This window comes from Hemitrygon akajei, chromosome 6 (genome assembly GCF_048418815.1).
Source record: "Hemitrygon akajei chromosome 6, sHemAka1.3, whole genome shotgun sequence".
In the NCBI taxonomy this organism is placed as follows: domain Eukaryota; kingdom Metazoa; phylum Chordata; class Chondrichthyes; order Myliobatiformes; family Dasyatidae; genus Hemitrygon; species Hemitrygon akajei.
In genome coordinates this window covers 19081155-19109111 of record NC_133129.1, presented here as the reverse complement: position 1 = coordinate 19109111, position 27957 = coordinate 19081155, and the positions used below count along the sequence as shown (strand labels likewise).

General features: G+C 39.8%; 1 protein-coding gene across 1 annotated transcript in view; it reads right to left on the bottom strand.

The window, feature by feature from the left end:
* LOC140728695 (sialic acid-binding Ig-like lectin 15) overlaps positions 1-27957 on the bottom strand; it is a 56329-nt gene that overhangs the window by 10379 nt on the left and 17993 nt on the right. Inside the window, exon 3 of the mRNA XM_073047660.1 lies at positions 1978-2367. Coding sequence (XP_072903761.1) covers positions 1978-2367 — 390 coding nt within the window. The remainder of the gene's footprint in view (positions 1-1977; positions 2368-27957) is intronic.

Genomic DNA, 27957 nt, shown 5'->3' with positions numbered 1-27957 from the left:
TTGGCCTCGCGTGGCCGGTGGGAAGTTCCGTTGCTACTGGCCTGGAGCACGGATAGATGGGAGCTGCTTCTAAACTTGCTTAGCACACCAAATGTTCGTGGGAAACCTGGTGCTAAAATATTCGCAGATGACCTAATTCGGGCTCAGGGTTTTGTAAGTAGCAGAGCAGCTACCTCGCTGCGATCTACTGAAAGTCATCCGTCAAGACATCCCTTTGTCGGCCGATAGATCCTACAAGAGGGGCGGGCGCATCCTGTCACACTCCTCGCTCGGTCGGTCACTCTCTCCGGACTGCGACCGCCGCGGCCCCGGCACGGGGACCTCCGGCCCTCACCTTGTCCTCTCACCCCACCCACGATCAGCCACACCTGGCCAAGGCGTCTGGCGGCGGGCGGGTGGGAGGCTGGAGTTCGGGCCCAGAGGCTGTCTAATGAGGCAATGAAACTGCTTCAAAACTGCTTCGGTGCCCTGAGTCCAAGCACCCTGTACTTAGAGACAAACCGGTTGAGGTTTTTCAGCGGAAAAAACGTGAGCAAGTGGGACAGAAGCTAAGTGCTGAGAGCCAAGGAAACTAAATTGCGGAATAGACTGGACAAAAGGAACCGGCTTCGAGTATCGCTGTATTCCGGTTGTGATTAACACCCCCACCCCCCCATCCGTCGGCTGGTCCACAAGAATATTGTCGATGTTAAACCGGTCCGTGGTGCAAAAAACGGTGGTGACCCCTGGTGTACACACATTATTTGGACTTCTGGGTTGCGGGGTTTTATTTCCGGTCTTTTCTGTTCGATGTGCATGCATGTGACTAACCGATTTAGTAGGGTCGATCTTGGGCTTAAAAAGTTTGGTGACCACTAGTCTAGACTGATATCTACATCATTTATTATTATATTGGAATTTGTCCTCTACTGTGCCTATTGTCTTGTTTATTAATTATTGTACTGCCCTGCACTGTTTTGTGCACTTTATGTAGTCCTGTGCAGGTCTGTAGTCTAGTACAGTTTTATGTGGTTTTATGTAGCCTAGTGTAGCCTTGTGCTGTTTCACATAGTCTAGTGTAGTTTTGTGTTGTTTCATGTAGCACCAGGGTTCTGGAGGAAAGTTGTTTTGTTTTTACTGTGTACTGTACCAGCAGTCTATGGTCAAAATGACAATAAACTTGAATTGACTTGACCTGAGTGTGAGTCGTCTCTGGGAAGCTTCCTGATCTTCCGTTAGAACTCCACTCATTCCTCCCAGGCTCAGGCAAGGCCCCGCCAGGGGGCCCGTTGAAGGTCTGGGGGCCACCCTGTGTGAGGGACCGTCTGAGATGGAGATGTGGTGGGGAAATGGAACTCATCACCAGCTGAGGCTGGAAGTGGCCGACATAACATTCATCCCCGGAGTCTGGACACAGAATACAATGGGTGCTGGAGGTTCTGACCTATCCCTGAACACTGCAGAAGATGCCGAGATGGTGTGGGAGAGAGCAGAGGCCTCTGTGGACGTGCTGGAGTCCGGAGTGGGTTGGGGACAGGCCCCTCCCATCGGTGCTGCCTTCCACTTTTGCTCAGTGCTGCCCCCCAGGGTTCACTTAGTGAGTGACAAGCTGGACCAGGACAATATCCAATCTATCATCCAGCTCCAAGCCAGACCACTCAGGAACTTGGGCTATATTATGTCTTTTTGTGAATGTATGCTTTTCTGCGATCGTAACGATGTGTACTGTGTGCTGTTGCTACTCTGCTTTACACCTTGTCCTGGAGGAACGCTGTTTTGTTTTGCTGTATGCACGTGTGGCTGATTGACAATTACACTTGAACTTGAATGTGGGGACGGGTTCTTTTCCGGGTCTGATCTACAGTCAGATCTCACTCGGTGACAGACAGATAAACCCGGGGGTGGGGGTTGATTAGAGAAAGGATAATGGTAGCAGGCTACCCTTCCTGCCCCCAAAACCCACCTCGTACCCTCCAGAATGTGTCAATGGTTTCTTACCTGGGGTGACCTGCAGCTGGATCTCACTCTGGAACACATGGATATATTGGGGTTTGGTGCTGTCTCTGTTGGATGAATAATCATGCTTGCTTTCCCTGAACCCAGCCAGACACAGGTAGCTGTGACTGTCCTCCACTCTCAGCTGCTTTATTCTGGTCGAGGAGTTTCCCAGATTTGGGTCCCCGATGAGCTCGTACCGAGTCGCGCTGTTTTCCACAGCCCATGATCCATTTCCTTGGTGCCTGAATGTGACGATGTGTCGGTAGGGATCCTTCCTCATCCACGTCACTGTGTGTGCGGTGAGGTTCTGCGGAGGCCGTGTGAACACACAGGGTAACGTGGCCGAAGCTCCCTCGGTTCCAGTCATCACAGAGACACTCTCACTGGGAGCTGAGGGAAGGACAGGTGCCAGAATAAATCAGTTAACCCTCAGCAAAAACGTTTAACACTGACAAAATTTCCAGCCTGCAAAATAATAAAAACTCTCCTTAGCATCCTCCCGAATGAAAACAGCCCCACATGTGCTTCACCAATTACAAACCATTCAAACAAGAGAAATTGTTTTGAATATAAAACAGTCCCATCGGGCAGGAGGTAGAGAAGCCTAAATCTCACACCACCACGTTTAGGAACAGCTAATTCCCTTCAACCATTCAGTTGTTGAACCAACTGACACCATCACTAATCAATGGAGTGTAACAACAGTAATCAGTACAGTGTAACAACACTAATCAGTGGAGTGTAACAAGACCAATCAGTACAGTATAACAACACCGATCAGTACAGGTAACAACACTAATCACTACAGTATAACAACACCAATCAGTACAGGTAACAACACTAATCAGTGGAGTGTAACAACACTAATCAGTACAGTATAACAACACTAATCAGTGGAGTGTAACAACAGTAATCAGTACAGTGTAACAAGACAAATCACTACAGTGTAACAACGTTACAGTGTACACGCAGATGCTGTGGAAATCAAGTTAACGCAGCGTCGCACACAATATCAAGCTCACACCAGATACAGTTATAGAATACACTTTAAGGATTTTACTAGAACTATGTGATTACTAATGATACAGTATATGTGAAGGAAAAGAAAATAAAGAAAAAGGCGCCAGTTTTTCCGGTGACGTCATCGTCGAGAATGGCAGCTTAAGTCACCAGCTCCTCTGGAAAAATGCATATTAAGCCCCATTAACCCATCAAATATAATATTTTTCAAAAAATATTTGAACTGAAAAGAGGGGCAAGAATGGGGAAAAGAAATGGAAATAAAAAAAGTGACACTGCGGAGCCTGGGTCCGAGAGGAGTGCAGCGAGCGGCTCTCCGACCAGACCGTGTGCTAGCGAGGCGGCTGCTGGGCCTCGTTCAGATGAAGCGGCGAATATGTTCGAAATCCTGAAAGAGCTAACGGAGTTCCGGAAAGAAATAGAGCAGCAGCTCCGTGATATTAAGGCAGAGCTCACCAGCGTTAATCAAAAAATAGTGGTGGCAGAGACTCGAATTGAGAAGGTGGATGATCGCGTTCAAAACGTGGAATGGATACTAAGCAAGACAATAAAAATAATACATCACCAAGAAGGTAAACTGCTTGACCTGGAGGGAAGATCACGGCAGAAAAATATCAGAATCTACAATGTACCACAAGGAGCGGAGGGCCCGTCTATGACACAGTTTGTCGGAAAGTTACTGCGGGACACGTTGGATCTTCCCCCGGCTATGAAGCTGGAAGTCGAAAGAGCCCACTGCGTGTTAGTCCCAAAACCTACCCAGGATAGAAAGCCACGCTCAATAATAATTAAATTCCTTCGGTATAGCACCAAGGCGGAGATTCTACGAAGGGCCTGGGGTAAGAAGAGAGTGTTTTTAGAGGATAAATTAATATATTTCAACCAAGATTACCCCCCCCCGCGGTCCTCCATAAACGCAAAGAATACTCTGAAGTAAAGCGAGTACTAAAGCAAAATAAGATTAGATTTCAAACTCCATGCCCTGCTAAACTTTGAGTGTTTTATGACAACGGGACGTGGTTGTACCAGACAGTGGAAGAGGTGACTACAGACATGAAGGCCAGAGGGTTGCCCGTCAGCATGACCAAAACGAGGGAAAGCCTGGCTGAAGAATTATCCTGCTCTGCTTGGGAAATAGTGCGAGAATTGAGAAGGCAGGAGACGGGAGGAGGCCGAGAGAAATATATCAGGAAGAGACTGGGAGTTTCCCAAAGACAGTCCTCACCCCCTTCAGAAGAGCCATAAGGTTTGGCTAACTTTAAAAATGTTGAGAAGCTAAACGGAAGCAGAAGTACATGGTAAAATACCTATCTCGAGAAATACTTATTATAATGTGGATTTTATATTACTTAGTTGTTATTTTTTAGTCGCTGACTTACTCCTTTTTCCCCACCAAAATGAGAATACATATATGTGTGCATGTATGTGTATGTGTGTAATGTGTATATATATCTGTGTGTGTGTGTGTGTGTGTGTGTGTGTGTATGTGTATGTGTATAAATATATATATGTATATATGTGTGTATATGTATGCATGTATATATGTGTGTGTATATATATATATATATATATATATTTGTGTGTGTGTATATATGTATATATAGGAGGAGTACACAGGGAAATCTTTTCTGTGTAATGGATTTGTTCACTGACTTTTATGAATACTGCAATGGGGGCCCTCAACTCACAAGTAGGAGGGGTTATCCCCCACAGCTAGACATTTCCTCTAGCTCAACGCAGGGTCATCTACTAGAGACCTCAGCCTTGGAATCACACGTTCGTTGACATTTTTGTTATTATTTGTGTTTTTTGGTTCTTATTTGTTCAGTTTTATTCTAATTTCAATGATACATTGACAGATAAATATAAATGGCTAAGGACAAGGTAAAATTCATTTCGTTTAATGTAAATGGGCTATTAAATCCAATCAAACATAAGAGAATTTTATCCAAAATGAAAAAAGAACAAGCCCATGTAGTATATTTACAGGAAACTCATTTAAGTGATAATGAGCATAAAAAACTAAAGAGAATGGGTTTCACTAATCTGTTTTTCTCCTCATATAAATCAGGACATAGGAGAAGAGTTGCTATTCTTATCTCAAGTAAGCTAAATTTTGAAAAAGTATTCAAAATGGGAGTTAAAGAGGGCAGATATATTCTGGTAAGGGGGAATATAGATGGCAATTCAGTTACTCTATTGAATATATACTCACCCCCGGGAAGTGATGTTGTTTTTTTTCAGAAAATTACTGATAGTATGTTAACGGAAACAGAAGGTCTCCTGATATGTGGGGGAGACTTAAATTTACAATTACAACCGAACTTAGACTCTTCCAATAGAAAAACCTATGAAATAAAATCTTTACATTAGAAAGTTAATACACTTTTTGAGGATGTTGGTTTAATAATTGATATATGGAGGGATCTTTTCCCTGACAGAAGGGATTACACTCATTATTCTGCTCCCCATTCTGTATATACAAGAATAGACTATTTCATAACATTTAGAAAAGACAAAGACAAAATAAACGCCTGTGGAATTGGGACAATAGATGTAAGTGACCATGCACCTATACATTTCTCTGTTGATTTTGACCTATAACCAAAGAATACTATTTGGAAACTAAATTCAAGTCTACTCAATGATCCGTACTTTAAGGAACAAATTAAAAAAGAAATTGGTCTCTACTTAGAATTTAATGATAATGGAGAGGTTTCACTTCCCATTTTATGGGATACTCTGAAGGCGGTCTTAAGAGGGAAAATTATAGCGATATCTTCATATAAGAATAAAATAAGGAATAAAACATTAGAGGAATTACAAAATAGGCTGAAGGAACTAGAGAAAAACATGAATTGAATTTGGCACAAGATACATTAGGGGAAATTAAAAGAATTAGGAATGAAATAAATAATTTGGCTATGCAAGAAATCAGGAAAAACTTAATGTTTTTGAAACAGAGACATTATGAAAGTGGATCGAAATCTATGAAAATACTGGCGTTGAAACTGAAAAAAGAGATAGCAGAAAATACAATTCATAGAATTAGGAACCCAAGAATAAAAATGATAAAAAAATAAGCTAAGTGAAATTCAAGAAGCTTTTGAAGCGTTTTACAAAACTCTATATTCCAAAGTTCCAGGGGGAAGCATAACCCAAATTGACACCTTCCTGAATTCTCTAGAGTTACCCACTTTAAGCGAAGAACAAAATAGAAGGATGACTTCTGACATAACTGAAGTTGAATTAAAAGCTGCAATTAGTAGGCTTAAATTAAGCAAGTCACCAGGATCAGATGGGTATACGGCAGAGTGGTACAAAGAATTTAAAAATGAGTTAATTCCTGTTTTACTCCAGACACTGAACTGGTTTCTAAAAAAGGCACAAATGCCACCCAGTTGGAAGGAAGCGATAATCTCAGCTATATCGAAAGAAGGCAAGGATAAAATGGAATGCGGGTCATTTAGACCAATATCCATTCTTAATGTAGATTATAGGTTATTTACCTCCATCATGGCCAAACGATTAGAGGAGTTTCTACCTATACTGATATGTAATGATCAGACAGGTTTTATACGACAATGCCAGACACAAGACAATATATGAAGGACACTTCACATTATGGATCATATACAAAAAAATAAAATCGAAGCAATAGTGATAAGCGTGGACGCTGAAAAAGCATTTGATTAGGTCAATTGGAATTTTCTTTACAGAGTTTTACATAGATTTGGTTTCCAAGACACAATTATTAAAACTATACAGACACTATATGACAATCCTACTGCTAGGATTAAAATCTATGGATATTTATCAAATAGTCACCCTAGAAAGGGGCACGAGACAGGGTTGTGCATGGTCACCACTACTCTTCGCATTATATCTGGAACCATTAGCTCAATACATCAGACAAAATGAATATATTAGGGGAATTACTATTGAAGGGACAGAGCAAAAATTGGTTTGTTATGCGGATGACATTTTGATCTACCTAGGGCAACCAACATACTCTTTACCTAAATTGATGCAATCCTTTGAACAATATGGTCAATTATCAGGATACAAGATCAACATAGATAAAACCCAATTACTTTCATATTACTATAGCCCACCAAGAGAAATTGAAAGTCGATACCCCTGGGCATGGCACACAGAGTCTTTCAAATATTTGGGCATCATTATGCCAAAAGATTTGGCAAAATTATCAGAATATATTTATCAGCCTTTATATTAAAAAGATTAAGGAAGATGTGGCAAGATGGAACCTGATTCCTTTTTTCAGTCTCTCTCTCTCTTATCTGTAGCAGACGTTCTTGCCTGTGTCTCATCTCTCTCTCTCATGAGCAGCATAGCAACAGTAATAGTTCATGTTTCTCGGGGGGGGGGGATGGTTAACTCTGCACCCCATTGTCCATCAGGTCTGTTCATCACTCATAACAGAATTATGATGTGGTGTCCATTACAGAGACTTGGCTGGCACCAGGGCAGGAATACTGATATCTACTATAAGCCTACAGACTCTCACAGCTACCTGGACTATTCCTCTTCCCACCCTGTCTCTTGCAAAAATGCTATCCTCTTCTCACAATTTCTCCGTCTCCACCACATCTGCTCTCAGGATGAGGCTTTTCATCCCAGGACGAAGGAGATGTCTTCCTTTTTTTAAAAAAGGGGCTTCCCTTCGTCCACCATTAACTCTGCTCTCAAACACATCTCCCCCATTTCCCACACATCTGCCCTCACCCCATCCACCCGCCACCCCACTCGGGATAGGGTCCCCTTGTCCTTACCTACCACCCCACCAGCCTCCAGGTCTAACATATAATTCTCCATAACTTCCGCCACCTCCAACGGCATCCCACTACCAAACACATTTTTCCCTCCCCACCCTTTCTGCTTTTCGCAGGGATCACTCCCTACGCGACTCCCTTGTCCACTCGTCCCCCTCATCCCTTCCCACCGATCTCCCTCCTGGCACTTATCCTTGTAAACGGAACAAGTGCTACACCTGCCCTTACACTTCCTCCCTCACCACCATTCAGGGCCCCAGACAGTCCTTCCAGGTGAGGCGACACTTCACCTGTGAGTCGGCTGGTGTGGTGTACTGCGTCCGGTGCTCCCGGTGTGGCCTTTTATATATTGGCGAGACCCGACGCAGACTGGGAGACAGTTTGACTGAACATCTACGCTCGGTCCGCCAGAAAAAGCAGGATCTCCCAGTGGCCACACATTTTAATTCCACGTCCCATTCCCATTCTGATATGTCTATCCATGGCCTCCTCTACTGTCAAAATGAAGCCACACTCAGGTTGGAGGAACAACACCTTATATACCGGCTTAGTAGCCTCCAACCTGATGGCATGAACATTGACTTCTCTAACTTCCATTAATGCCCCTCCTCCCCTTCTTACCCCATCCCTGACATATTTAGTCGTTTGCCTGTTCTCCATCTCCCTCTGGTGTTCCCCCCACCTCCTTTCTTTCTCCTGAGGCCACCCGTCCCATGATTCTTTCCCTTCTCCAGCTCTGTATCACTTTCGCCAATCACCTTTCCAGCTCTTAGCTTCATCCCACCCCCTCCGGTCTTCTCCTATCATTTCGCATTTCCCCCTCCCCCCACTACTTTCAAATCTCTTACTATCTTTCCTTTCGGTTAGTCCTGACGAAGGGTCTCGGCCCAAAACGTTGACAGCGCTTCTCCCTATAGATGCTGCCTGGCCTGCTGTGTTCCACCAGCAGTTTGTGTGTGTTGTTACTAGAATGTTACCTGGTTTCAGTTTAAGGGTAACACGAGTTTCTGAAGGATGGCAGTTGGCTCAACAACTAGATTGTGAATGGACGGAGGATGGCAGGAGGAAGTGACAATTCAGGAAGTGAGTTAGAGATGGAGGTTGGCGGGAAAGAGGAATGGAGTGGAAAATGCAAGAAAACAGAGGTATGAGATGCCAAACTCTGAGGAGTCAGGGGATGAATGAAGTAGGATAGCAAAACAATGGAAAGAAGATGAGATTAAAGTAATTATAAAACTGAGCTGAAGCGTCTTTTGGTGATTGGAACCCGATTCATTTGGCAAAGATAATCAACAAACTTATTATAATATATAACCATATAACAATTACAGCACGGAAACAAGCCATATCGGCCCTTCTAGTCCGTGCCAATGCTTACACTCACCTAGTCCCACTGGCCCGCACTCAGCCCATAACCCTCCATTCCTTTCCTGTCCATATACCTATCCAATTTTACTTTAAATGACAATACCGAACCTGCCTCTACCACTTCTACTGGAAGCTCATTCCACACAGCTACCACTCTCTGAGTAAAGAAATTCCCCCCATGTTACCCTTAAACTTTTGCCCCCTAACTCTCAACTCATGTCCTCTTGTTTGAATCTCCCCTACTCTCAATGGAAAAAGCCTATCCACGTCAACTCTATCTATCCCCCTCATAATTTTAAATACCTCTATCAAGTCCCCCCTTAAACTTCTACGCTCCAAAGAATAAAGACCTAACTTGTTCAACCTTTCCCTGTAACTTAGGTGCTGAAACCCAGGTAACATTCTAGTAACAACACACACAAAATGCTGGTGAAACACAGCAGGCCAGGCAGCAGCTATAGGGAGAAGTGCTGTCGACGTTTCGGCTGAGACCCTTCGTCAGGACTAACCGAAATGAAAGATAGTAAGAGATTTGAAAGTAGTGGGGGGAGGGGGAAGTGCGAAATGATAGGAGAAGACTGGAGGGGGTGGGGTGAAGCTAAGAGCTGGAAAGGTGATTGGTGAAAGCACCATCAACGCGGGTTCCAACGACCATGGGCAGCTTCAAAGCGATTGCGCAACCACAGACAGCGACTCCAGCCTTGAACTCCAGGCCGGGTCTTCACGTGCTACGATTGTGTCTCCCGTCTCCCCTTCCCCCACCACCACTATGCAATCCTCTCTTCCTCTGATCTCATCGTCAGCACCTGGGCCCTCAGAGGCTCCATCTTCCTCTCACCCCAACCCTTCCCTCTCCACTGACACTACCAGCCTCCCTCCCCCCTCTGATCCCATCTCTCATCCATGCCGGGTCTTCACCATTCCCTCCAGCCTTCAACTCTCTGAGGCAGAGCACTCTGTCCTCAGTAAGGGCCTCAGCTTTGTCCCCCTTCGCCCACACCTCAGCGAGTTCCGCGTACGCCATGACGCTGAACTCTTCTTCTGCCTGCTCCGTCTCCGAGCTTATTTCTTTCACAAGGACTCTCCTACCCCCACCGATGACCCCTTCTCCTGTCTTCAACCCTCCTCCTCTTCATGGACACCCTGCTCTGGTCTTCTGCCTGCTCTGGATCTCTTTATTGCTACTTGCTGACGGGACATCAACCGTCTCGACTTCACCACACCCTGTTCCAATTCCAACCTCACTCCTTCTGAACGCTCTGCTCTCTGCTCCCTCCGCACCAATCCCAACCTCACTATAAAACCCGCTGATAAGGGGGAGCTGTTGTTGTCTGGCGAACTGACCTCTACCTGGCCGAGGCACAGCGACAACTCTCTGATACCGCCTCTTATTTACCCCTTGATCATGACCCCACTAAGGAGCACCAGGACATTGTCTCCTATACCATCACCAACCTTACCAGCTCTGGGGATCTCCCATCCACTGCCACTAACCTCATAGTTCCCACACCCCGCACTTCCCGTTTCTACTTCCTATCCAAGATCCACAAACCTGCCTGTCCAGGTAGACCTATTGTCTCAGCTTGCTGCTGCCCCACCGAACTCATTTCTGCATACCTCAACACTGTCTTATCCCCCCATGTTCAATCTCTTCCCACCTATGTTTGTGACATTTCTCATGCTTTGAATTTTTTCAATGATTTTAAGTTCCCTGGCCCCCACCGTCTTATTTTCACCATGGACGTCCAGTCACTATATACCTCCATCCCCCACCAAGATGGTCTCAAAGCTCTTCGCTTTTTTTTGGATTCCAGACCTAACCAATTCCCCTCTACCACCACTCTCCTCCGTCTAGCAGAATTAGTTCTTACTTTCAATAATTTCTCCTTTGGCTCCTCCCACTTCCTCCAAACCAAGGGTGTAGCCATGGGCACCCGTATGGGTCCCAGTTATGCCTGCCTTTTTGTTGGCTTTGTGGAACAGTCCATGTTCCAAGCCTATACGGGTATCTGTCCCCCTCTTTTCCTTCGCTATATCGATGATTGCATTGGCGCTGCCTCCTGTACGCATGCTGAGCTCGTCGACTTCATTAACTTTGCCTCTAACTTTCACCCCGCCCTTAAATTTACCTGGTCCATTTCCAACACCTCCTTCCCCTTTCTTGATCTTTCTGTCTCCATCTTTGGAGACGGCCTACCTACTGATATCTACTATAAGCTTACAGACTCTCACAGCTACCTGGACTATTCCTCTTCCCACCCTGTCTCTTGCAAAAATGCTATCCCCTTCTCACAATTCCTTCATCTCCGCCGCATCTGCTCTCAGGATGAGGCTTTTCATTCCAGGACAAAGGAGATGTCTTCCTTTTTTAAACAAAGGGGCTTCCCTTCGTCCACCATTAACTCTGCTCTCAAACGCATCTCCCCCATTTCCCACACATCTGCCCTCACCCCATCCACCCGCCACCCCACTCGGGATAGGGCTCCCCTTGTCCTTACCTACCACCCCACCAGCCTCGAGGTCCAATGTATAATTCACCGTAACTTCCGCCACCTCCAACGGGATCCCACTACCAAGCACATTTTTCCCTCCCCCCCCCATTCCGCTTTTCGCAGGGATCATTCCCTACACGACTCCCTTGTCCAATCGTCCCCCCCCCCACCATCCCTTCCCACTGATCTCCCTCCTGGCACTTATCCTTGTAAACGGAACAAGTGCTACACCTGCCCTTACACTTCCTCCCTCACCACCATTCAGGGCCCCAGACAGTCCCTCCAGGTGAGGCGACACTTCACCTGTGAGTCGGCTGGTGTGGTATACTGCGTCCGGTGCTCCCGGTGTCGCCTTTTATATATTGGTGAGACCCGACACAGACTGGGAGACCATTTTGCTGAACACCTAAGCTCAGTCCGCCAGAAAAAGCAGGATCTCCCAGTTGTGTGTGTTGTTGTTTGAATTTCCAGCATCTGCAGATTTCCTTGTGTTTAACATTCTAGTAAATCTTCTCTGTACTCTCTCTATTTTGTTGACATCTTTCCTATAATTCAGTGACCAGAACTGTACACAATACTCCATATTTGACCTTACCAATGCCTTGTACAATTTTAACATTATATCCCAACTCCTATACTCAATGCTCTGATTTATAAAGGCCAGCATACCAAAAGCTTTCTTCACCACCCTGTCCACATGAGATTCCATGTTCAGGGAACTATGCACCATTATTCCTAGATCACTCTGTTCTACTGCATTCTTCAATGCCCTACCATTTACCATGTATGTCCTATTTGGATTATCCCTACCAAAATGTAGTATCTCACACTTATCAGCATTAAACTCCATCTGTCCTCGTTCAGCCCACTCTTCTAACTGGCCCAAATCTCTCAGCAAACTTTGAAAACCTACTTCATTATCCACAATGCCACCTACCTTAGTATCATCTGCATACTTACTAATCCAATTTACCACCCCATCATCCAGATCATTAATGTATATGACAAACAACATTGGACCCAGTACAGATCCTTGAGGCACACCACTAGTCACCGGCCTCCAACCTGACAAACAGTTATCCACCACTACTCACTGGCATCTCCCCTCCAGCCACTGTTGAATCCATTTTACTACTTCAATATTAATACCTAATGATTGAACCTTCCTAACTAACCTTCCATGCGGAACCTTGTCAAAGGCCTTACTGAAGTCCATATAGACCACATCCACTGCTTTACCCTCACCAATTTTCCTCATAACCTCTTCAAAAAATACAATAAGATTTGTGAAACATGACCTTCCACACACAAATCCATGCTGACTGTTCCTAATTGGAACCTGTCTATCCAGATAATTATATATACCATCTCTGAGAATATTTTCCATTAATTTACCCACCACTGACATCAAACTGACAGGCCTATAATTGCTAGGTTTACTCTTAGAACCCTTTTTAAACAATGGAACCACATGAGCAATACGCCAATCCTCTGGCACCATCTCTGTTTCCAATGACATTTGAAATATTTCTGTCAGAGCCCCTGCTATTTCTACACTAACCTCCCTCAAGGTCCTAGGGAAAATCCTGTCAGGATCTGGAGATTTATCCACTTTTATATTCCTTAAAAGCACCAGTACTTCCTCCTCTTTAATCGTCATAGTTTCCATAACTTCCCTACTTGTTTCCCTTACGTTACACAATTCAATATCCTTCTCCTTAGTGAATACCAAAGAAAATAAATTGTTCAAAATCTCCCCCATCTCTTTCGGCTCCACACATAGCTGTCCACTCTGATTCTCTAAGGGACCAATTTTATCCCTCACTATCCTTTTGCTATTAATATAACTGTAGAAACCCTTCAGATTTATTTTCACCTTATTTTCACCTTACTTGCCAAAGCAACCTCGTATTTTCTCGTATTGGTGAGGTCAAAAGAGCAAAGGTATTACAAAATGGATTGCTATTAGTGGTTTGTTGGGACAGTGCTCAGCAAGGCAGAGTGATAAGATTACATAAAATAGACGGCAGAAAAGTACAATGCTCAATTCCTAACAATAGAAAGTGGACTAGAGGAGTTATTTTGGGAATACCAACAAATGTTACTATGGATGAGATTAAACAGAACATAAAAGGAGCAAAAATTATTGAGGCCAAATGTTTGAAAGTTACAAAAAACAGAAAAAAGTGTGATAGTTTATTGGTTATGAGTAATTTTGATGAAGAAAGTTTGCTGACTAAAGTTTATTCAGGGTAAAATAAAATTCAGAATATATATACCACCACCTTTAAGGAGCTTTAAACGTCAGAAATTTGGGCATATTGCGGCGGTCTGCAGAGGAAAACAAAGATGTGGGAGATACACTAGAGAACATGAATATGGGAAATATGAGGTGGGAGCTAGGCTGAAGTGCTGCAATTGTGGCAAGGAACACAGCGTGGCTTATCGGGGGTGCATTAATGGCAAGAAGGCAGCTGAGATACTATTTTAAGGTAACTCAAGGGATTAGCTACGCAGAGGCAGTAAAAGGTATTGCTGAAAAGGAGAAGGCTATCAATACAGAAATATTTCAAATGTCATTAGAAACAGGGATGGTGCCAGAGGATTGGCGTATCGCTCATGTGGTTCCATTGTTTAAATACAAATACAGGGAATAACAAACCAGTGAACTGTGAGGGCTGTAATATGATAAATAAGGATACACTAATAATGAGTAGAAAGGATTTCGTACTGTTTGTGGTAGATGCAATTAACTGTTCAGCACAAACAGACAAGAGAACCGAGAAAATTAAAATTATAGTCAAGTCTGCAGAAAAATATCTCGGTATTACAGAGCTTAGGAGAGAAGTAGTTAAAGAAATGCTGAATGGAGGATCAAACAGTACATAGGCATGGGAGGCAGGATCTTAATGGCAGTATATATTTTACAATGGAATGCAAGGAATCTTATCACAAATGGTCAAGAATTTAAGAAGTATGTATCAGAACTTAAGGAAAAACCTCATATATTGTATGTATACAGGAAACATGGTTGAAACCACATTAGATTTTGTTTTACAAGGATACACAGCTATTAGGAAGAATAGAAATAATGGCAATGGTGGAAGAGTAGCAATATTTATAACCAGTGGGATGAGGTATAATATAATCAACATAGGGCAGAAATATGAATCAATAACAATCAAAATTTGGATAGGCAGAGAAAGCTTAGCAATAATAAATTATTATAATCCATGTAGAAGATTAAGCAAAGATACATTAAACACAGTGGGTGGTGGGATGAAAGGGAAAATAATATGGTGTAGGGATTTCAATGGACACAGTACACTATGGGGATGTAAAAATACTGATGAAAACAGATTAGTGAAAGAAGAATTTATAGATGATGAAAAATTGGTATCTATAAATAATGGAGAAGGTAAGAGATATCATATCTCCCAAAACACAGAATCCAAATAGACTTAACATTTGTAAGCAGAGAATTCACAGGGATCTATACTTGGAACAAACTACAGTAGGAAGTGATCACTATCCCATACTCACAAGGATTCAGATTAAAATAGAACAAAATAAAGGACCTAGAGTGTCAAGGTGGAAACAAAATAAGGCAGATTGGGAGATATTTCAAAGAAGAAGTGAAGTAAGATGCATAAAGATTTTAGATGAAAATATATTGGATATAGAAGAAATGAATGATAAATTGGTCACAGCAATTAGAAATTCAGCAGAAGAAACAATTCCGAAAAGTAAAGGTAGACGAGAGAGGAAATAATTTTTTATTATGGGACACATTAAACGCTTATTTAAGAGGACAGATAATTGGATATGTTAAGGGTATAAAAAATAAATATGTAACAGAATTAAATGAACTGGAGAAAGAAATAACACAATTAGAAAAAGATAGTCAGAATTCAACAACAGAGGAAAATTATAAAAAATTAATAAATAAAAATTAGAATATAACACAAAACAAACCTACAGAATGGAAAAATGATATTAAAATCTAAACAACATTATTATGAATTAGGAGAGAGAACCCATAAAGTACTATCTTGGCAATTGAGGGTGGAAGAAACCTCCAGAACAATAAATGTGATTCAAACAGGGGAAGGTCAGATTTCATATAAGCCAAAAGAAATAAATGATACTTTTAAGCAGTTCTATTCAGAACTATATAAATCAGAATCAGTGGGTGACTCATTGAAAATTGATGATTTCTTGTCTGAATTACAACTTCCCAAATTGAGTCAACAAGATCAGGAAGTATTGAATTCCCCTTTTTCTAGGGATGAAATTGAAAAAGCCCTGGGCTTATTACAGGCCAATAAATCGCCGGGAGATGATGGTTTTCCCCCTGAATTTTATAGAGAATTTAAGGATCAATCAATGCCCCTATTTATGAGGGTTGTGACTCAGGCTGAGGAGACCCATACTCTACCGGAATCCTTTTCAACAGCAATTATTTCGTTAATTCTTAAGAAGTATAAGGATCTGCTAAAACCAGCATCTTATAGGCCTTTCTCACTTCTAAATGCAGACTATTAAATTATAGCAAAGGCACTGGCTAATAGATTAACTCGATATCTACCAAAATTGATGAAATACGATCAAACAGGATTTATTAAAAATAGCCAATTATCTGATAATATTGGCAGACTTTTGACTATACTGTATTATGTTTAGCTAAGATGAAGGTGGACCCAACTATAGCAGTGGCTTTAGATGCTGAAAAGGCCTTTGATAGGCTTGAATGGGATTTTTTATTTAAAACAATGGAAAAATCTGGTCTAGGCCAAATATTCATAAATTGGATAAGAGCATCAGTCTAAGGCCAAAATAATTACTAATGGGTAGAATCTCACCTGTTTTCTCTCTACATAGATCTAGTAGACAAGGTTGCCCACTATCTCCAGCTCTATTTGTTCTGGCAATAGAGCCATTGGCTGAGGCTGTTAGACGGGATTCAGACATAAAGGGGTTTAAAGTGGCCCAGGAAGAATACAAAATTAATTTATTTGCTGATAACATTTTAGTATATTTGGCTGACCTGGCCAGCTCTTTGGTAAGATTTAGGGCCTTGCTGGACAATTATGGTATAGTCTCGGGATACAAAACAAATTGGAACAAAAGTGAAATTTTACCTTTAGGTAGAGGAGACTATGCCCAATATCAATATGGCACTCATTTTAGATGGATTAATTCCAACATGAAATATCTGGGGATTAAATTTAATCGTAATTTGGATGACTTTTATAAACTTAATTATCACCCCTTGCTGCAGAAAGTTGAGGAGGACCTACGTAGGTGGATGAACCTGCCCATCACACTGATGGGCGGGGTAAACTGTATAAAAATGAAGATAATGCCAAGACTGCAGTACTTTTTCAGTCTTTACCTATCCCATTATCTAATAATTTTCTTAAGATTCTCAATGGACATATTTGTCTATCTTTATGGTTGGGTAAAATATCTAGAATCTCCATGGAAAAATTGACCTGGGACTATAAATTGGAAGGGTTAAAATTACCAGATTTAAAAAAATATTATTTAGCTGCACAAGCATGTTTTATTGCTTTTTTTGATGAGACAACTATTCCTTCTTGGGTTAAAATTGTTTTACATATGGTAGGAGAAGAGATGCAGAAGAATTTATATATAAATGGGACTCCAAATTTGTTAAAAAAAAACAAACAATCCTCTACTGAGACATGTAGTTCTCTTAGTTCTCTGTTCCTTGTCCTGGTCCCACTTCCTTAGCCGAAGTTGTAGCCCAAGCCTGTGTTCCTGTCTCAGCTCCTAGTCTGTGCCCACTCCTGTCTCTAACTTTAGTCCAGTCCAGTTCCCTATACATCAGTGTCTGTGTCTTCCATTTGGGTCCATTTCCCAACTCCCCCTGTATGACATAGGTGGCGGTAACGCACCTTAAAGCTGCCAACCACCATAAAACAACAGAAGAAGAGGAAGAAGAACAGACTTTTCTACCCTCCATGTTTCAGCAGGACTTGGGTAGTAAGGCGGATGAGAGAGGTTTGTTGTTGTCCAGGAACAAATTTATAGCAGAACAAAACCGAGATCCCGAGATTGCTGCATTAAAGGAGACAGCTCTCTCTGAGTTTGAGGTTCAGAGGGAGTCAGTAGGATATTATCTTAAGGATGGGGTGTTAATGAGGAAGTGAAGATCATTTACTGTGCCTGCAAGTGAGGATTGGGCCATTGAGCATCAAGTGGTGGTTCCGAAAGCTTACAGGGCTGAATTTTTAAACATGGCTCATAATATGCATTTAGGTGGACATTTTGGAGTGAGGAAGACAGCACACCGGATCAGGAAGGAATTCAACTGGCCTAATTTAAGAAAGGTTGTGAGTCTTTGCAGGGCCTGTCACACCTGCCAAGTTGTGGGGAACCCTAATCAGGCCATCCCAGTAGCACTACTTGGGCCGATAGCTGCTTTTGGTGAACCTTTCTCTGGGGTCATAGTGGATTGTGTTGGCCCATTGCCAAGGACTGCAGCTGGCCATCAGTATTTGTTAACAATTATGTGTGCTGTGTCTAGATTCCCTGAAATGGTTCCTCTCAGAAATATCAGGGCTAAGACTGTGGTAGAAGCTCTCATCAAGTTTTTCACACTGGTTGGTCTGCCCAGGAAGATTCAATCTGACCAAGGTAGTAACTTTACTTCGAGAACATTCCGTCATATAGTTGGTGAGTTGGGAGCTAAGCACATTGTATCATTGGCATATCACCCAGAGTCCCAGGGAGCCTTGTAATGATTCCATTCCACTCTTAAGACCATGATTAAGACTACTGTATGGAAAATAGAAAAGACTGGGATGAAGGTGTGTATTTACTTTTGTTTGCTGTCAGAGACTCAATTCAGGATTCATTAAGGTTTAACCGGATTGAACTTGTTTTCGGTCACAGGGACAGAGGACCCTCAATGTTGCTCAGAGAACAGTGGTCTAATCAGGAGGTGTATGTCAGCGTGCTCAATTATGTTTTGGAATTTAGAGACAGACTTAACATGGTTTGTGACCTTGTAAAGCAGAATTTACAGAGCTCTCATTTCATTTTATTGATTTTCAAATAAAGAATATACAAATCAGAGGAGGAGCTTAGCAAATAGAGAATATAAAAGACATACAAACAACAATAAAAAACAGAAAATATATAATGTCAAAATCAGACAGGTAAAATGTTACGCTGCTATATATGTACAATGAGCAAAAAAAAGAATACAACTCCTCATAGCAATCATAAAAAAAAGATCGGAAATTTTATTTAATAAGGGGAAAAAACCCACTAACTAAAACGAAAGAAAAGAGAAAGAAAAAAGAAAGAAAAAGAAAGATTGGGCAGTCCAATTGAGGATAAAATTAAAAAGAGAGAGAGAGGGGAAAAAACATCCTTCCAGTCATCTCTGAACCTTCACGGATAAGGATTTTCCAAAAAAATTAAAGAAAAATAAATAAATAAAAAATAAATTAAATCATGTGAAAATATTGAATAAAGGGTTGCCAGACTTGTTCAAAATTAAAGGATGTATCAAATGTCCAGCTTCTAATTTTCTCCAAGCTTAGACATGACATAATGGAGGAGAGCCAATAAAAAACCGTAGGTGGGTTAGATTCTTTTCAGTGTAGCAAGATAGTTCTCCTAGCCAGTAAAGTTGAAAAAGCTATCATATGTTGAGCGGAAGCAGACACTTTGCTTGCTTCCTCTGGAATAATCCCAAAAATTGCTGTAAGTGAATTAGGTTGAACATCCACATCTATAACTTTAGATAATATTCCAAACACATCCCTCCAAAAATTGTTTAAGCTTACACATGACCAAAACATATGAGTTAGAGTAGCCACTTCTGTGTTACATCTGTCACAAATAGGGCTTATATTAGGAAAAATATGCGCCAATTTATCTTTGGACATATAGGCCCTGTGTACTATCTTAAACTGAATTAAGATATGGCATGCGCAGATAGATGAATTATTGACTAGATAATAAATTTTACTCCATTGATTGTCTGAAAGTGAGTGTTGAAGTTCTACTTCCCAGATGCATCGAACCCTATCATTCATTAACTGTTTATAAATGATAGCTATTAATCGTTTTTGAAAAGGTTTAAGCTGAAAAATAGCTTAAGCCAAATTTAAAGAGCAGGCCAAGGGGTAATTAAGTAAAAAATCACGTAAAAAATTCCTAACCTGTAAATATCTGAAAAAATGTGTAGTTGATATATCTTATTCATCCATTAACTGTGAAAAGGACATTAAACAGTCCTGTTAAAACAAATCTAAAAAAGTTTTTATTCCCTTAATTTTCCATGTTAAAAAAGCCTTATCCAAAGTTGATGGTTTATAAAAGAAATCAGAATAAATATTACTAGAAAGTAGAAAATCATTTAATTCAAAAAATCTACGAAACTGAAACCAAATTTTTAAAGTATGTTTAACAATAGGGTTGAGAGCTTGTCTACCTATTCTGGAGAGCGAAAACGGAAGAGGAGCTCCTAATAAAGAAGCTAACGAAAACCCCATTACTGAATTTTCCTCCAACTGTAACCATGACAGGTGATCTTGGTCATCTATATCATAAGTCCAAAAAGTAATATAATGAATATTAATTGCCCAATAATAAAATCTAAAGTTTGGTAAGACCAGTCCTCCATCTTTTTTTGGTTTTTGCAATAAAAGTTTATTCACTCTAGAGCTTTTGTTATTCTAAACAGGACAAAATCAGAGAATCTATTTTAACAAAAAATGTTTTTGGAACAAAAGAGGGAACTGCTTGAAATATATATGAAAATTTCAGTAGAATAACCATTTTTATAGCATTAATTCGACCTATCAATGATATCGACATAGGTGACCATTTAGAAAGTGCCTGTTGAGTATATTCAACTAAAGGGGAGAAATTATACCTATATAGGTCTTTAGAAATTTTAGTAATTTTGATACCAAGGTAAGTGAAATTTTTTTTTCAATAATAAAAGGTATTTGACCATAATAATCAGAATAATCATTAATAGGAAATAATTCACTTTTATGTAAATTAAGTTTATATCCAGAAAAAATACCAAATTCCATAAATACAGATAACATAAAAGGAATAGATTTCCTAGGATTTGGAATGTAAACTAATAAATCATCTGTGTATAACGAAACCTTATGTAATTTATCCCCTCTCTTAATACCCTACACAGAATTAGAATCCTTAAGAGCAATAGCAAGTGGTTCTAAAGCCAAATTAAATATTAAAGGACTAAGGGGACAACCCTGATTGGTACCTCTATATAATCTAAAATAAGGAGACTTTTGATTATTAGTTATAACCACAGCTACCGGGGCATGATAAATCAATTTAATCCAGGAAATAAATCCTGGACCAAAATTAAACCTCTTCAAAACCTGAAATAGATAAGGCCACTCCACCCTATCAAAGGCTTTCTCTGCATCCAAAGATACAATACATTCAGATTCTTTGGCTGAGGGGGAATAAATGATAATTAACAATCTTCGAGTATTAAAATGTGAGTACATATTTTTTTATAAATCCTGTTTGATCGTTTGAGATAACATTTGGCAAGATATTCTCAAGCCTATTTGTTAGAATCTTAAAGAGGATTTTAAAATCTACATTCAATAAAGAAATAGGTCTATAGGATGCACATTCCAGTGGGTCTTTTCCTTTTTTTGGAATCAATGAAATTAGTGCCTCATAAAAAGTTTTAGGAAGGTTCCCAGAGGATGTAGGATCGGTAAACGTTTGATGAAGATGTGGTATAAGCATTTCATGAAAAGTCTTGTAAAATTCTACCGTATAACCATCAGGTCCTGGAGCTTTCCCTAATTGCATAGAGGATATAGCCTTGGCTATCTCCTCTTGTTTAATAGGTGCATCTAACATATCAACATCTTGAATTGAAATTTGAGGTATGTTTAACCTTTGCAAAAATCTATTCATAATAATAGTGCTATCAGGGAATTCAGATTTATAAAGATTAGAATAGAAGTCCATAAATACCTTATTAATTTCATAAGGATCTAAAGTTTCTGTTCTATCTGGTCGACGAATTTTTAAAATCTGTCTTCTGACCATTCCAGCCTTTAACTGACCCGCTAAGAGCTTAGCAGATCTTTCCCCATGTATATAAAATAAACTTTTAAATTTAAAAATTTGCTGTTCAATGGGAAAGGTTAGAAGCAAATCATACTGTGATTGAAGTTCGACCCTTTCTTTATATAGGTCTTCAGTAGGTTTAACTGAATACGATTGATCTATCTGTTTAATTTTATTAATAAGCACTGACAATTCCACTTTAGTTTTCTTTCTCAAGGCTGCTGAATATGAGATTATCTGTCCCCTAAGAAAAGATTTCAACGTGTCCCATATAACCAGATTTGACATTCCTTCAGTCGTGTTAAATTCAAAAAATATAGAAATTTGCTCCTTAATAAAATTAACAAAAGCTGGATCCTGTAACAATACGGGATTCAGTCTCCACTGTGACATTTTTAAAAATCTATCTGAAAGCTTAAGGGTTAACTTTAAAGGCGCGTGATCTGAGAGCACTATGATGTCATACACACATTCAACAACAGAGTTAAACAGACGTGTATCTAAACAAAAGTAATCAATTCGAGAATACTTGTGATGAACGTGTGAGAAAAAAGAGAAATCTTTATCATTGGGGTGTTTATATCTCCAAATATCGACGAGGCCATATTCTAATAAAAGAGAGTTAATACAAGCTGCCGCTTTATTAAGCGACGGATTGGTTGATGACCTGTCAATCGCCGGATCTAAACAACAATTAAAGTCACCACCCATAATCAGCTTATATTCATTGAGATTCGGTAACTCAGAAAAAAGTTTCTTAAAAAAATCAGAATTATCTACATTAGGTGCATATACACACACCAGAGCTACCTTTTGCTCGCATAATAACCCAGTAACAATTAAATATCTTCCAACCGAATCAGTAGTAGTATTAAAGTGTACAAAAGGGATTTTGGGGCTAAGAAATATAGAAACGCCTATTATTTTACTATCGGACAGCAAGTGAAACAAAGGTCCTTTCCAGAAACTGAAAAACCTGTCTTCATCCTGTTTTTTTAATGATTTTCTTGTGCAAAAATAATATCTGCATTGTGTTTTTAATTTCTTAAAAATCTTTTTATGCTTAATGGGGTGGTTGACACCGTTCCAATTCCAAGATATTATATTGATTTTATTAACATCCATTTTTAAAATTGAATTTAATATTATATAAAAGAAATGTTACGCAAGTACAGATTAAACGTAAAGGCGCGGGTACAACCAGAAGGACTGATACATTTACGAAAGAGAAATCCATCAAAAGAACTGCCCAATCAAGAAAAAAACCTACTCTAATAGACCCCTCCCCTCTCCCGCCTCCCAAAAGATAAGAATTAAGGAACTGATAGGCTGGTCCCAAGCTAACTAATAACCCTTAACCCTGTTCTCCATTTTGCAGCTCCGCAGATTAAAATAAAGCAAAGATCCCATGGAAAATAGCCATAATAAAAGACACAAGCAGAATTCAACTACATAATGTTATGTCTAACATTAATAAAAACATAATCAACAACGGCCATCTTAGAATCAGCTAAAGTAGCTTAAACACATATTCAAAAAAAAGAGAATAAATCCGAGCAAATAATATTACAAACAATATTCTTTCTCTCAAAAAAAAGTAAATGAGTATATATATAACAGACCTAAAACTATAAGTATTGAAACAAATAAAAAAAATAAAAAGATTAATACACAACAGCTCCTACACGGACCATTAAAGTACAATACTATAAAGGTTCCCTACAAAACAGTTATATATATACTAATTAATAATAAAGTAAAAACAAATTAAATCAGCCACGTCCCATACCAAAGAATGAAAAGGTATAGAATGTACTTAACTCAGAAGATCCATAAACAACTCATACAGCAAATACTTCAAAATTGCCTATTGAGTAATCGGAATAGCTTTAATATTTTATTCAGTAGGCTTAACTTTAAGATTTTTAATATACTCCCATCCCTCCTGAGGAGAGTAGATTCTCAGTGACTGAGATTTTTCAGGAAAAATTATCAGCTTTGCTGGAAAGCGAAGGGAGGGGTTTAAATCTAATTTATACATTTCACTCATAACTTCTCGATATTTCTTTCTTTCAGCAAAGATTTCAGGAGGATAGTCTTCAACTACATGAATCTGTGTTGAATTAAAGATTAATTTCCGCTTCTTTCTGGCTTCTCGAAGAATAACTTCTTTAGTCCTATAATAATGCAAAGAAAGTACAACTGGCCGAGGACGTAATTCGGATGAACACCGAGAAAATGGAATTCTGTGGGGTCTGTCAATTAAGGGGCTAGTTTCAAGTGAGTATAACGTATCTGAGAAGAATTTTAACAGATCGCCAGCTTCAGTATTTTCAAGCAGTCCCAGAATATGCAGATTCCTCCGACGCCCTCTACTATCTAAATCAACCATTCTTTTCTTTGTTTTAGATAGTTCCGAGGTAATTTCATTGATTTTCTTTTCCATCGAAGATATCTTCATTCCTTGATCTTTAATAGTTTGCTTGAATAGATCATGCTCATTCTCAATTCCAGTTGTAGTCTGCTGAAATGTTTGAAGTTGAGAGTCCAAGCTTTTCAAAGAGTCTTGAATCATAGAAATAGCTTTTTCAAGCTTCCCATTTGAACTGGCCAGCTTATCAATTTTAATATTAAGCGATCCGAATTCCGATTTCATATCACGTATTGAAGAAAATATTCCTGCTAATGTAACAAATTCCTCCATTTTCTTGGTTTGTTCCGTTTGCTCCGTTTCAGGAAAAGTCTTGCCGCTTCTCAGTTCAATACCAGAACGACTTTTCTCGGCCATTGTAATTAAGTCGTAAATCCTTCAGTAGAAATAATAAATCCTTCAATAGAAGTAATAAATCATCAAAGCTAAAAGGGATCTGTCAGTGGGATATAAAATATATTAAAAGAGGGAGCTGCTAGAAATGCGACTTACTCCATATGCTACAAAATGGAGACTCCAGAGCTCTCAGAGAAAGATGAAGGTCTGGTATGACAGAAAAGCTAGGGAACACATGTATCATGTTGAAGATAAGGTTCTGGTACTGTCCCCCCTCCTGAACAACCCCCTCCAAGCGAAACTTAGTGGACCAAGTCAAGTCAAGTCCAATCACTTTTATTGTCATTTCGACCATAACTGCTGGTACAGTATATAGTAAAAATGAGACAATGTTTTTCAGGACCATGGTGTTACATGACACAGTACAAAAAGTAGACTGAACTACGTAATAAAAAAACAACACAGAGAAAGCTACACTAGACTACAGACCTACACAGGACTGCATAAAGTGCACAAAAACAGTGCCGGCATTACAATAAATAATAAACAGGACAGTAGGGTAAGGTGTCAGTCCAGGCTTCAGGTATTGAGGAGTCTGATAGCTTGGGGGAAGAAACTGTACCAGATAATTAAGAAAATTGATTCTTTGAATTATGTTATTAGGACTCACGATTGGGGGAAGGCTATTCAAGTGGTACACGTAAACTTGATACAGCCTTATCATCACTCCGAGACAGCACCTATGACTACTGTTATGAAAACAAGTGAAGTCCTGGAGGCTGGTAACGAGGTAGCAGATAATGTTAACAAGCTCATTATAGTCACAAGAAGACTCAAGAATTCCATTGTTTTGGAAAACATGGGCAGTAAAATCCATCATTTGGAGCCTGATCAGCAAAGTCAATTGAAGGGGCTAATTCGCAAGTATGAGGATTTATTCCCTGACATTCCCAGACAGTGCACAGCTGCTGTGCATGATGTAATTGTAGATAAAGTTGATCTGATTAAGCAGCATCCTTACAGAATGAACCTAGACAAAAGTAAAATGGCTGAACAAGAAATTGGATTGATGCTGACAAATGGCATCATTAGGCCATCTACCTCAGACTGGGTGTTGTCCTGTGTTATTGTGCCAGATAAAAGCATGAGATTCTGTACTGACTACCGGAAAGTTAATGCAGTAACCAAGACAGATGCTTATCCCAAAAGTGGATGACTGTATTGATAAAGCGGGGAAGGCCAAATACTTTACAAAGATTGACCTGGTAAAAGAATACTGGTGTGTTCCCTTGACAGAAAGTGCTAGAGAAATATCTGCATTTATAACACCATCTGGACTGCACAAGTATACAGTTTTACCCTTTGGAATGAAAAATGCTCCAGGGACATTCCAAAGGATAACAAATTAAGTGATTCGAGGTTTAGAAAATACAGGGGCTTATTATTGATGATTTGGTTGTATGGAATAACACATGGGAGTAGCATATCTTGGCAGTGGAGAAACTATCTGACAGGCTTTCCAAGGCCAATCTTATTGTAAACCTCCCTAAAAGTCAATTTGGTCACGCCACTGTTACTAATCTCGGCTATGTAGTAGGCCAGGGCCAATTGGCTCCTGTGCAGGCCAAGGTTCAGGCTATCGTAGAGGTTACTGTTCTGACGGGCAAGAAAGTGTTAAGAACCTTTTTATGAATGGTTGGTTATTACTGTAAGTTTTGTAAAAACTTTGTGGATATCGCTCTCCCTCTAATGAAACTACTAGGGAAAAGTGAAAGGTTTGTATGGAGTCACTTGTGCCAGGAGGCATTTGAACGCCTGAAAACCATTCTGTGTTACCAACCTGAGCTCAAAGTACCTGATTTTACTAAACCATTTTCAATAGCGGTAGACGCTAATGACGAAGCTGCCGGGGCAGTCTTGTTGCAAAAGGGTGATGATGAAATTGAACATCCAGTAGCTTATTTCTCAAAGAAATTTAATGCACACCAGAAAAATTACTCCACTGTTGAAAAGGAGTTGTTATCACTCATTTTAGCTTTGCAACATTTTGATGTCTAGATGTGTCCTGTGCAGAAATCACTTGTGGTTTACACTGATCATAATCCATTAGTGTTTCTGAGTAAAATGAAGGATAAGAATAGGAGGTTACTAAACTGGAGTCTGATCTTGCAAGAATATGACATGGAAATGAGACATGTGAAAGGTACTGACAACATTATAGCAGACTGTTTATCCAGATGTGAAGCTCAAGTTTGTATACATTTTTGCTATGTTGCTTGATAATTACACATGTATTGCTTCAAGCTGTATAATTGAAAGTTAGACAAAAATTTACTCCTTGATCAAAATTTTTCCCAAAAGGAGGGAGGTGTGATGAGATCTTAAGGTTTATTCAATATGGACTGTTCCTTTAAAAGGAGAGAGAGAGTGTGTGTGTACTGATTCAGAGAGAGAGCATGGAATAGCCCGTGAGTTGCCATGGTTACAGCAGGGTGAATCTATATGATGGACAGCTGGTGTTCAGCATGTTTCGGATATATACAAGGTCAACTGGCTTTCCAGACCCAAAATTAAACTTGTCTAGTTCCCCACTGTAATTTAAAGGGCTTAGAAATTTGGGAGTTAGTAATAACCTGAGCAGTAGGAGACAAGTAGATTAATTTAACCCAATGAATAAAATTAGGCCCAAAATTAAACTTTTCTAAGGTCTTAAAAAGATAATTCCACTCAATCCTATCACAGGCTTTTTCTGCATCTAAGAATAATATACACTCTGATATTTTTTTGGTGGTGAATATGTCACATTCAATAACCAACATATATTAAAATGTGAGTAACGATTTTTAATAAATCCTGTCTGGTCATGTGATTATAATAGATGGTAGAATATTTTCAAGTCTTCGAGCTAAGATTTTGGATAAAATTTTTGCATCAACATTTAATAAAGAAATCGGTCTGTATAATTAATTTTGGGCCTAATTTTATTTGTTGGGTTAAATTAATCTACTTGTCTCCTACTGCTCAGGTTATTACTAACTCCCAAATTTCTAAGCCATTTAAATTACAGCGGGGAACTGGACAAGGTTGTCCTCTTAGTCCTTTACTTTTTGCTTTAGCTATAGAACCCTTAGCAATAGCACTTCGAGAATCTAAGGACATTTCTGGTATACTAAGGGAAGGTATATCTCATAAAATTTCATTATACGCTGATGATATTTTACTTTTTATCTCTAACACTGAAACTTCTTTACCTTTGGTTCTTCCTTTAATCTCCCAGTTTAGTTCTTTTTCAGGATATAAGCTGAACCTACATAAAAGTGAGCTATTTCCTTTAAATGACCGAATGTCATCAAATGCCAAATTTCCGTTCAAAGTTGTTACAAGTCAATTTACATATCTAGGTGTAACAATTACTAAAAACTTT